The sequence below is a fragment of the Gopherus evgoodei genome, chromosome 2 (genome assembly GCF_007399415.2).
Source record: "Gopherus evgoodei ecotype Sinaloan lineage chromosome 2, rGopEvg1_v1.p, whole genome shotgun sequence".
Taxonomy (NCBI): domain Eukaryota; kingdom Metazoa; phylum Chordata; order Testudines; family Testudinidae; genus Gopherus; species Gopherus evgoodei.
In genome coordinates, this window is record NC_044323.1 from 57822096 (window position 1) to 57835177 (window position 13082).

The 13082-nt window shown below is 40.1% G+C and overlaps 1 protein-coding gene across 1 annotated transcript in view; it reads left to right on the forward strand.

Moving 5' to 3' along the window:
* Positions 1-13082, forward strand: part of HDAC9 (histone deacetylase 9) — a 684467-nt gene that overhangs the window by 486987 nt on the left and 184398 nt on the right. Inside the window, 2 exon segments of the mRNA XM_030550719.1 lie at positions 4947-5124; positions 10889-11022. Coding sequence (XP_030406579.1) covers positions 4947-5124; positions 10889-11022 — 312 coding nt within the window.

Sequence of the window (13082 nt, forward strand, 5' to 3'; positions counted from 1 at the left end):
CTGGAGGGGGGGGCGGCAGAGGCCGGGACTTTGCACACTGCCCGAGCAGAGCATGGGCCAGCTGCAGGCGCAGCTCCTAGCAGCCTCCTGGCTTCCATGCGCCAAGAAGACGCCAAGGGGCGCGGGGTGACGGAGACCCTCCCGTCACTAACACCCCTCTCCTGCACCGCTCCAGGCGCAGTGTGCAGGGGGAGGCAGCTGCAAGCGGGCCTCCAGGGCAGAGACAGGAGAGGGCGCTGAGCAGAGATCAGGAACAGCCTTCAGGGGCAGGGGAAGGGGACTGGCCTTCAGCAGGGGAAGCAGGGTCATCATCAGCCCTCAGAAGTGAGAGGAGGAGGGCTCCACCCTGTGCATGTATTTAGTTTTGTGCATTTCCAGGTGGTTTCTGGAAAACCCAGTGCATAAAAAGGGGCCATTTCCAGAGTTGAAAACATTTTTATACTGATCACATGAGTTTTGAACTTGCAGGGTTGGCAACACTGAGGTCATCACATTTTAAAAAGGGCTAACATGATTAATGGACATTTACACATATTACAGCTCTCAGCACTATGTGCTAGAACAATGTTTTTCAACTTAGTCTGGGCACCCCAAGGGGCAAGGGCAGCTCTAGGCATTTTGCCGCCCCAAGCATGGCAGGCAGCTTGCCTGTCGCCCTCGAGGCGACCGGCAGAGTGCCCCTAGTGGCTTGCCGCCCCAAGCACATGCTTGACGTGCTGGTGCCTGGAGCTGCCCCTGCTGAGGGGTCCACGGAACAATGTCTAAGATTTCCAAAAGGGTCTGTGCCTCCATTTGAAATAACCACTGTGTTTAAAAGCACATCCCTAGAAGGTGCTGTAGATGGTTATAAAGCATGAGCATAAGCAACCTGTTTCACCTGCTTGGCTTCTGACAGCAATTCATTAACACTGATTTCAATCTTAGGAAATTCAAATTTTGAACATTTTATAGGGATATAAATAAAAAAGGTTTCCCTCAAAACCAATGAAGAAATAATCTTGTGCAAAGCCTGAAAAGCAGTTTTCAGGGTAAAATAATTATATCAGAAAATAAACAAAATATTGGAAAGAGAAATTTGAGCTCATTGTTGTGCTATTTCTAAATATACAAGGGGAGATACTCAAAGCTGTAGACTAAAACTACACCTCTACTCTGATATAACGCAACCCAATATAACATGAATTCGGATAAAATGTGGTAAAGCAGCACTCCAAGGGATCAAAGCAAGTTCGATATAACGCGGTTTCACCTATAATGCAGTAAGATATTTTCGCTCCCGAGGACAGCGTTATCTCGGGGTAGAGGCGATACATTGAACAGATAAAACAGTACAGAAATTACATAACTGTTTAGAACAATGGCAAGTAGGCTGGTAGGGTTCCAGGTGAAGAAACAACAATTTTCCAGAAGAGCACGAATGCACCTATTTTTTACTACGCACAGAACAAAATAATCAATAGAGCAGAAGAAATTACTGCAGGTGGTACTAAACCTTAGAGCAGTTTTACAATGAACAGAAGGAACCCCTGATCTCATCTTGAAAAATATAACTTCCTGACAACAACAAAATTGTCTTACCTTGCTGAATATCAGATAGCAACACTTAGACCCATTGGAAACAAAGAAAATAGCTCTCATTGAAATCCATAGTCTATACAAAGCATTAGGTTGATGGATATGAATCACATTTTTATATAAACTTCCTAGGAAAAAATACAAAAGCCCCTAAAGGGAGCACTCACAGCAAGTCTAAACTGAGATCGATTCCCTACAAGCAACAATTATTATGGTAATACTGGAAGAACAACAAGAATTTAACTTACCTACTTCCAAAAGACCCATCTCCCTTTTAGATATTGCTTTGAAAATCCTCCTCAAAATAATTACTAAGAGCCCGATCCAATGTCAAGAGATTTTAATGGATATCTTTTCACTGCCTTGGATAGTTGTGGGATCAGGCCCTAATTGCCTATCTCCTCTAATGAACTAATCTCATGCACCTGGAACAAACAGGCTTCATGCAGGGAGGACAAGGCTCAGATAACCTAAGAAATGTTCCAGATATATTTACACAAATCACTAACTACAGATGTGCAGACAGTTCTCTTGTCCTATCACTGGACACATGGACATATGTTCACAGTGGTACAGCACAGGGAATCCAAGGATTAATTCATAGTATTGAAGTAAGCATCATCCTTCCAAGTCCAGGTGCACTTTCTGGGAAACCAGATAAGGGTGTTAATTAACACCACTACTCTATACATTAGCAATTAAACCCCTAACCAGTGGAATACAGCATTATTCACAGATTCAGGGCATAAATATATGGGGGAGAGGGAATTTCTGAATGCACTGCTATTTATCAAAAAATCAAAGAGTTCAATGGCTGTGCTCTTTAACCTAATTCTGGAATTCAGTCTAAATCTCTGGCTCAGAACTAATCAAACCTAAAACAGATGATAAGAGGACATCCGCTCTGTATCTAAAATCTTGATTCTTAAAGTAATAGGGGCTTTGTGATATCTTGAATGAATAATCCACCCCAAAATGAATCCCCATTATACAAATTACTACAAGTTATTTTAACACATTTTAGAAGCTATACACAGATTATTAGTTCTAGTGTTAACCTAGCAGTAGAGCAGTGGCTATTAAAATATCCTACCACGATTCCTCTTCCTTTTCTAAATTGGTTACGTCAAATAGGCTTGTTGCAGTTTCTAGATACTCGTATAGGTTTATGTGAGGACAGACTTTAGCAGGATAAGAAACCCAGGAATTAGCTTTTCTCTCAGTCTTCAGCAAATTTTACCAGAAACTCTTGCTAAAATATCTGGTAGACAAGTTGTTAGATACAATACACTCAGCATGATACACGTAGAAAAATCAGTCCTTCTGGCTACAGTTGAAAACAGTACCCTTTATAGATACCATGTAGATCAAACACAAATACAGAGTGCACTAAGATCAAAAGTACCGTAACTATTTAAAAGCATATACAAATATTGGATGTCCAATGTCCCTCTCCTCTTGAATTCACATATCCAGGTTCTCTGACTTTGCTCCTGCTTTCTCCCAGGAAACCATAGCTAGATGTGAACAGAATAAACTCACTTAGATCGACTCTGCCTTTGTCTTCTGTTCTGTCTGCCTCTGTCCTCCACAGATAGAATGTTTCCTCTTTATCCTGCCAATGCACAACTATTCCATCCCTTCAATGAGCACTTCACACAGCTATGGCTACAAAAGACACATTCAATCAGTTGCATAACACATATCTTCACTATCACACTATGCCACTTCAGCAGGTGTGTTAAAACAACATACTATCAAGGGGATTCCTTTATGTGCCTGGTGCCTGTAATATGTTCATAAAGGAGTTGGGTGCAGTGATTTCTTGAGCTATTACCAAGTAACTCTGTGAATTTATAACACCCTACACCACCATCACTTAAAGAAGAAAAGAAAGAAAGAAAACAGTTCATGACCTAAAACCAAGCAACTTTCTGTAAAAGCTCTTTTTATTTATTTGCATTTTCTATGTTGCATCATTTTATGGCAATACAATGAGGCAGTTTATCCTCTGTGACACAACAACAGCTCACTGAAGTGGGGACTCTGGGTATTAATGTGGGTGAGGGGGCTTTCATGTCTGTTAACTGTTGGTTCCCATTTCACCTCTTGTTGAATACCCCTCTTTTGAGTATCTGTCCCTTGGAAAAGCTTTAATTCCCTCTCCCACAGGACCGCTACTTACACTTCACAGGAATCTTAGATTCATTCTATAGCTAGGTAGGGGAAATAGTGTGCTCCTGCCTGCTTTTGTGTACAAAATGAACTCGACTTCCGGTCTCTGAGCATTGAAAAAAACCTTCCATAGCAGTCCAGGCCTTTGGCAAACCGGACTTGCTATTGCACCCATGTCTGCAGCAGGACTAAATGAGCCAATGCATTGATTATATGTTGTTTAGTTCCAAAGAAAATCAGTAAACATAAAGCACCTGGTGAAGAAAAATGCAGCTTATAGCCCTAAATTGGAGATCTATATTTCAGTTATTTTTAGAGCTAAATATTTTTGTAAAAATCTCAGTTTTGCACCATCAGTTCTGCATCAGCAATCAGTTGTAGGCCTAGGAATGTGCATAAAAAATTAAGACCTGGGATGAAATTCTAGCTGTACTGAAGTCAATAAAAACTCACATTGACTTCAGTAAGGCTAGAGTTTCACCCAAGAGTGCACTGAAAAATTTTGAGTTTCCACATTTTTTGACAAACAAAAAAAGGGATAAATCTACCTTCCCTTATTTTCTCACATCTGTAGACTGTGTGGTATTTCCACTTTCCTCTAATGCATCTGGTGCTGTCAGTAATACGTTACTGGACCAGATGGACTTTATGTCTGAGCCAGTATGGCAATTCCTACATTCCTAAATTTTTCACAAAAAATTCTGTTAAAATGTTTCTCATTTTCCAGCCATCTTGATGAAAATTAAATTGAGGCCTTTGTAAAATTTGGCCCACTAGATTCAACAAATTAAGTGCAAGTGCTTGGGATCCTTCTCTTAGAAAGAGGTACTGTATGAAGATTTTTTTTCTCCCTCACATAGACTTATAACAGTACAGAGCCTGCTTAATATTATCAACTTATTAGAAAAATCTTCAGCCAAATGTTACTCTGTGTGGGTAGAGCTGTTTCTTTCCATCAGTGAGAATTGAGAGATTGCCTGCCATCACATAGCATTCAGCAATGCGGGCTGCCCCTCAGTGTCAGTGTGAAAACATCTGTTGAATGGATTTATTGACTAGGTCTTAGACGTTTTTTTTTTCCACACTGTTTATTACAGCCCTGACCTAATGAACTTAATTTGTTGACATGTTTCTCTCAGTGTCTTACTTGATCCCTTCTCACATTTCTTTCTACTGTGCTGTTTTCTTGGCAACAGCAGATCCTGGAGCATCAGCGTATCCACCAGTTGCAAATGTACCAGGCTCAGATGGCTACAGTTGGCATGGCAGGATTAGATAAACATCGGCCTGTTTCCAGGACCCAGTCTTCCCCTGCAGCTTCCACATTACCTCATCCAGCAATGGACCGGCCCATCCAGCCTGTCTGCATGACTGGTAGGATTCTCTAAGGACCTCTTTTAATAGGCAGAGTAAATGCACTGTTCATGTGGGCTCAACTGATTTAAATGCCTTGAATATCTCCTGTAGCAATGCATTCATTTTTAACCTTACCGTTACTGGGTTTTATGATGCTTTATTGGCATTAAATCAACCAATGCAGCTGATAAATTACAGGGTTAATATTCACACAGTCATAAATTATTATCGTCCACTGGCTATGGCAATGTAGCAACAGGTGCATTTTTGGTGTCTTTAAGTCATTTACAATTTTTTCTTTTATTTCCCCATCCTCTGCCTCTCTTGTTCATGTTCTCTTTGCAAAGAGACCACCAATGCATTGAAAAGAGACCACCAGTAAGTGGCAAGGCTAGGATATGATTCTTAACATCTTCATTTGATTCCAGTGGGAATATCAGTCAGTCCTGCAGGGGTGTGCTCTTCACTATGAAAAACAAAGTAATGGCAGCACAAATGAGGTGATCAGTCACGGGACAGTGATATCAGCTACAGGCTTCAAGTCTTTTAACAGTTTTGTGTGAAAACTATCGATGGAGAGGTTTTCTTGGGCAGACACCATCTATTCCAGACATTCAAGGAGCAGCTCATAAGTATTTGATCCACAGAAAGACTGAGGGGCCTGAAAGTCTCCAATGATAGGAAGAAAATGTCTTAAACAGAAAGTCTGGTTCCCCAATTGCAGCTAATCAGAAGAAAGAGAATCTAACCCATATGAATATAAATTTAAAAATACAGTGTGTGCCTATAGGTGGGAGATAAATCATGCTTTGCTTATTCTGGTAGGAAGAAAGGGAAAATGACTTATAATTTTGCTTCTCTTAAAAACTATTTCTTAGGTTTCTCTCTTGGGTCATAGCTTCTTATCATAAGACCGGCAGAGCTACCCTAGCTCTTAAAGTTTATAATTCTTGAGGGCACAGTAGAGGAACAGAGTGCGAGCCAGACCCCTTAATGGCCACCACTGATCAGCCTGCCAAGTGTAGTCACTGCCCTCCAAATATTTCAGTTAATTGACTATGCAGGAAATAAAGTTTGCAGAGAGAAATGACAACTAGAGGTGATCACCATGATATAAAAAAATGTGCCTCAGAGAAAAAATGAAAAATGATGCAAAAGAAAAAATACCTGAAAAAGGTAACCTGTAAACACTAAAGGGAAGTGGGTGAATGGGTTAATGACTGCAAGACAACATCCTCAGAGAAACAAAATAACAATTTAAACATTTTTTTCCTTCTCCAAAGATACTGTTGATATGGGATTCTCACTCCTGGAGAGTAAGAAGATTGTAGATGTCCCAAAAGAAATGCGTATAAACCTGCAATGAGCAGCTGCAATAAGGCAAATGCCAATAGTGTGAAGAGGGAGTTGTAATTATAGATAATGCTGGTAGTGCTATAGGCAGTGGTGAGCTGGAGCTGGTTCCCACAGGTTCCCAAGAACTGGTTGCTGAAATTAGACCTCCGTGGAGAACTGGTTGTTAAAGGGCCAGGTGGTGGGCAAAGAACTCCGGTCCGTGGGCCGGACCATCCTGTTGCTCCCAGGATTCCCAGCTGGGTAGGCTGAGGCTCCCCTGGCTCCTTCCCCCGCTTTCCCCCAGCTGCAGCGTGGCCAGCCACCTGCACCAGCTGGGCAGCTCAGCTGAGCTCGGGAGTCGTCCTGCTGCCTCTTTTTGAGAGGCCTGGCAAGGTGTGTGTGTGTGGGAGTCCTGCTGCAAACTCCAGGGCTGGCCAGAGGGGAGGGAAGGGGGCAAGTGGGGCAATTGGCCCAAGCCCTGCAGGGGCTCCTGGCCCCACGAGGATGTCTCCTCTGGGCCCTCCCCCGCTTCCCCCACCCTGCAGAGCTGCAGCATGGCTAACAGTTGGGCAGCTCAGCTGAGCTCCTAAGTCATCCTGCTGCTTTGAGCTGCCGGCAAGGTAACGTGGGAGGGCACTGCAAGCTCTAGGGTTGCTGGGGGGGGGGCAAGTGGGGCAATTTGCCCCAAGCCCTGCAGGGGCTCCTGGCCCCACGGGTATGTCTCCCCGTGCCCTGGCCCCTTCCCGGCTCCCCCCCCTTAAATCAGAACTTTTTATAGGGAACCGGTTGTTAAGATTTTGGCAGCTCATCACTGGCTATAGGTGTGATAGATGACAGTGTTATAGATGGTGCTGCTAGGGATGGAGTCTGGGATAATACATACACACAAGAGGGCCGAATTCAGGTTGCAGAGTCAACCTTAATTTTGGCATTTCCAAACCTTTGAATGCTTAACTTAAAACTGCCATTGGTCTGTGAGATAATACTATTAGCAAAAACCTGGGATTCAGAATACTGTCATGCAAGCACACAGCTGAGATGGGGAATGACAGCGTTGTCTGATGTACATTCATTTGGTCAGTTTATATCAGACTTCTGATATTTTTTATTTTAGATTGTTATGCTGTTTTATTATTAGAACTCTTTCTCTTGGGCTCTGCTATTGGTATTATTGTTCTCAATGACATCTTATGGTTGCAGCTTCATAGAAAACATTGTCATCAAGATATTTATTAGCCACAATTTTAGGTGTTCCCCCCCATTTTTTTCAAATGGTATTAAAAAGGTTGATCCAGATAAGGAATTTTGGAATAGCATAATCTCATTCTATCCTGACAAAGAGCAACTCACCTTTTCTGACCCAAATGAAAGCTAGATTTCTTTGTTCTCTTAGTTATCATTGCATGGTTGAGTGAGGTCACCATTCCATTCCGTCACTAAGGGCCAGATGCTAACCTCAGTTACACTGGTGTAAACCCTGAATAACTCTACTGGCCTCAGTGGATTTAGACAAAGGCATATGAGATCTGAATCTGGCCCTACGCATTTTTTCTAGAAAGACAGAGTAACCGTCTTTTACTAATGTTCCACAGCAGCCTGCAATTGAAAACAGTTGTGTCTTCTTCTGTGGGGGTGGGGAGATTGTTGGCCGAGTCCTGTTGGGGAAATCCTACAGGCTATTTTTAGCAGTGAGCTCTGCTGCAGCATTGTGGTATTGTACCAAACACATGTGCTGTGTGTCACTGAATTATTTGCACATCCTAAATCAATTTAGATGCTTTCAATAAATGAAAATGTGTATTTCAGTCTCTTTTAAAACCAAATAATACTGTTTAGAAGTAAATGATGCACTTGGTGGTGTGAATATCTTACCATTTAAAATTTTGGGGTGGATGTTTCCATTGTAAAATTATAGTAGTGCCCATTACCTCATCCAAGCTGAATTTTTTGATTTGGAGAAAATAACTCCATTACCATAAAAATTACATTTTTGTTTTACTCTGTATTAGGGAACATGCTAATGGAACATTACTGCCACCTCTAAAAATGTAATGTTTGCATGGTTATCTGCATTGCTAGGCATCATGAACAAATAGCCTCAAAACTGTCAAAGCCACATATGCCTATATAATTTCCAAAAAAGTAACTATTTCACAGCACCTTTAAATTGCTTTTAATAGTATTTTTATTTCTGTTGATTAGAATTGGGGTTACTCTGGGAGACCCTCTGGGGAACTAGAATAATCAGGACAAATCCCAGGTGGAGCGAGGGCTAAGTTTTATATGCCCTAATCCTGTAAAGACTTTGCAGATGCTTAACTTTAGGCACTGTGAGCAGAACCACTGAAATCAATGGGACTCAGGCACCTAACTTGCTTACGTGATTTTTGAAAATCTCAGTAGGTACCTACTTGCATCTTTAGGTGTCTAAATACCTTTTGAAAATCTAGCCACAGTACTTACTAGACATATGCTTTTAGTTAGTTTAAAAAAACTGTGCTTTATTTACTCAAGTATTGCCCACTGGAAAGTTGTATACTGAGCATAAAAATAAAGCTATACGGGCATAGAAGAGAAATGCATAGCACGTGAGTATGCACCTACATAACTGTGCATTTGTTGGTTCTGAGAATTTATAAGCCCTGATGATGAGGCAGGAAAGCTTGTAAACTGTGCAATGCAAATAGCTGTAGAGAAAAGAAATTCTAAACTGAATCGGCAATGCCAGCAGAGCTTTTAAGCTGTATTAGATGATTACCTCCAGATTTCCCTTTTTCCCTTTTTTTCCTTTAAAAGAAAACAAACCGGGTACGTCAATGCAAAAAGTTAGCGTTAATGCACTTTTAAGTTTGCTACACCAAGGATGCTCAATCAACATAAATTTCGCCATGTTGCATATAGGTCGTTTTTCTTGCTCATGTTATATGTAAACTTTACTAGCGTATTATCATTTTGTAGTCCAATCCCACCTTCATAGCCATTGAAGAGAATACAAAATCTCCCAGCACAGGATCAGGTTTAAAGCACACAGGATTGGTAATATAGAAGAATTAAGGCATCAGAAGCACCATAAATTGGCATGCTCTACCTTTTAAATACAACCTTAACTTTGCATTACTCATTGTGCAAACATGCCCCGATTCAGCAAAGCACTTAAGTATGTGCTTATGATTAATTTACACATGTGCTGAATGTGTTCAATTGCTTTGTTGAATCTGATCTTTAATTTTATATTTTCCTCACTGGCTGACTGTTCAGAAACAGCAGACTAATACAATTTTACCAGAAATGTGTTGGCATAATCAGTGATGTTGGTCATAAGAGGGACATTTTAAGTGCTGAACTGTGTAATTTACAGAAGGTGTTAATTTCAGTCCCATCCAAATGCAAGAGGGAAAAAAATCCAAAGTTTTTCCAAATGAAAAAGATCCTAAGTAGTTAGAAAAATATTTTTATTTCAGTCATTTCTAAGGGAAATACAAACACCAGAATTAAAATAAATAAATAAATAAAAATGACTTGTCACTGTCTTAGACTTGGCTTTAAATCATGACTTGAAATGAAAGGCTAGCATTGAGCCCAGTGACCAAAATACCCTAAAAGCTTCTTGCTCCCAAGATGCAACTAAAACTGACATGACACTGAGAGTTGTTTGGTGCTAAATTGTTCTGGCCTTGGATATATGAGTAAATCAAATTAAAAGGGAGCCTTGCATTTGGACCTGACTGCGAAATTTAGTCGTAAATTCATGCTGGGTATAACTCTTTTCTTTGATGAACAAAGGGTTTTGGCTACAGCTGCTGTGTTTGTACCACTCACTTAAATGTCGTACACAGCAGGTTTATAATCTACATTTTATTTTCCATTATTTTCAAACAATAAAAATAAGGACTTGTTCTGTCCCATTTTAGGGACCTTTTTCAACACATTGAATCAAGCTTTCAGAAGTCGTGTGAGTGATTTCCCCATACTCTGCAATAAATATATGCCCTTGCCATGTCACAAAAATACCCAATTGAATAAACTGTAAATAAAGGATTCAGTAATTCAATTGAATTATGCTACCTATTAAAAACTGTTCACAAGGTACAGTACTTTTCAATATCATTCTTTTTAGATTATGTGATCTGGTAGCATTATTCCTCAGTGATTCTACTTTTATCTTCTACGCTGGGACAAGATATTCTGTGTGTGTGTATAGTGTCCAGCACAATGGGGGCTGGTCCATGACTGGAGATCCTAGGTCCTGTCATAATAATTAACATGCACATTTGGGATCCAAATTTTGGTATGTCCAAAGTTAAGGGGTGCTAGGAGCTAGGAATTTGGTTTTGGTAAATTTGGGTATTAAATAAAATTTGTTCATGATGGAAGCCTTGTATAGACTATTATACCTTGTATTTCAGTTTTACTTCTTTATTCTTGTTGTATTGTCTTTGTGCTGAAGGTGTTGTCTATGACAGTCTAATGCTGAAGCACCAATGCATGTGTGGCAATTACACCAACCATCCTGAGCATGCTGGAAGAATACAAAGCATCTGGTCAAGGCTGCAAGAAACTGGGTTGCTAAACAAGTGCGAGGTAATTAAGACCAAGTAGCTTCAAATGGCAAATTAATAAATCCTAAGTCTGTGTCACTTCTGTAATAATAGAATACATTGTCTCTATAATGATTGGTTGATGTTACTAAAATATTGCACATTCTGATGCCTGCTTTCCTCTCCTAAAATGGGATCTGCACACTGACATTAATTTATCCACCTGTAGTTGTGTAAATTTCTTCTACATGTAATATCATAACCTGAAATCCAGACTTTAGTTGTGTTCTCCACCTGGTGATACCTAGAGAGAGATAATGTAAAGGATGGATGGATGGATGGATGGATGGATAGATAGATAGATATCAAAAGGGAGTTACAATCCTTCCAATACAATAATTGTTTGTTTCTTTAGACAGCTAACAATTTTGCTTTCATAACAGCATAAGAACATTCTGTTATTTATTAATCATCTCCATTATCTCCATAATTGCATGTTTCACCTTGTCATGTTTCAGCATATAAAACTTGCATTCATAAGCTTTTCTTATTGTCCCAGGAGTGAAATGGGCATTCAGTCAGAAAATCAAAACACTTGAAGCCCAATTCTCTAGACAATATCTGGGCAACTTTGGTATTTAACGTATTTATATTTTAATTTCCTTTACATTTACAACATTGTCCAATATAAGGGACGTTAAGCTCTGGAATAGGCTTTCAACGGAGGCTGTAGAATCCTTATCATAGGAGGTTTTTAAGAACAGGTTGAACAAACATCTGTCAGGGACAATCTAGGTTTACTTGCTTCTGTTTCCAAACAGGGGTTGGGCTAGGTGACATCTCAAGATCCCTTCCAGCCCTACATTATTATGATTCTATGGTTGTGTATTAGAGCATAATAAGTTAATTAAAAGTGGACTGAAAACAGCTTCCATTCATCATTTTGCAAATCTTGGAAACACGCACACGCACACGCACAAGGCATTTAATGCCTCCTGAGAGGTGCTGAACACACATCTTATTGAAGTCCCTGGGAGCTGAGGGTGCTGACTGCTTCTCAGGAGCAGGTCCTAGCAGAGTTCAGTGGACACTACTCCCATAAGTATAGTTTGCAGGTGCATACATTTTGCAGGATCAAGTCATTTCCTCAGCTCATATACTCTGTTTTTCACATTACATTGTGTTGTTTACTAATATTTTTGCAAATCCACATGAACTACCACTGTAGGTCACTTCTTCAGGAAACACTAACTATTCATGGAGATTTTCTGCTCTGTAGGGAACTGAGCACATAGAACTATGATATAACAAGCACTGTAATGGATTTGTTATATACGCTAATTTAACTAGATGGCAACACTCTTAACAGGCTGTTTTTTTCATTTGTTTTCATTTTTTAAAATGTTTTAGTAGGCTGTGACTCAGCAAGGTCCTCGAGCACATATGTAATTTATAGCACGAGTTGTTCCATTGATTACAATGGGTCATGAACATATGCTTAAGGAATAAGTTAAAGTTAAGTGCTTTGCTAAATTTGGGGCCTACTTACTTTGCTGACTCAGGGTCATACTGAACAAAAAAGAACCTAAGGAAGATGCAGTTGGATTTTAATTACATAATCTCTGCAGTAAAGAAGCTGACATTACTAATCAGTAAACTGTGTTGAATCTTGGAAAGGCAGCACCTATAATGTGGTGTAAATTGATTCTTAGGATGTGTGTCACATGCCTGGAGTACATTATAATTCAGTAGTCCAGTAGTTTTCTAGAAAAAGTTCCAACAGCATATCTCATTACAACAGCATATCTTGGAGTCTGCTGTTACTTTTTATATTACAGATGTACCTAAACTGAAACCCTGAATCCTGACGCTCCCAATTGCTGGGAAACTTTGGGTTTGGGTAGAAATGTTATGAGTGGCCCCTATCTACATTTGTGATGAGTCAATCCCAACGCTTGGATGTGAACACTTCTAAAACTTTGGGAAACTTGGATCTGGAACTTTGTGGTTCAGATTCATACTAGAAAATGTACAGAAGAATGCAACTGGCACATTAACAGGTTACATGAAGCTGCAACAAGCCGCAGGTAAAAAATAATCAGA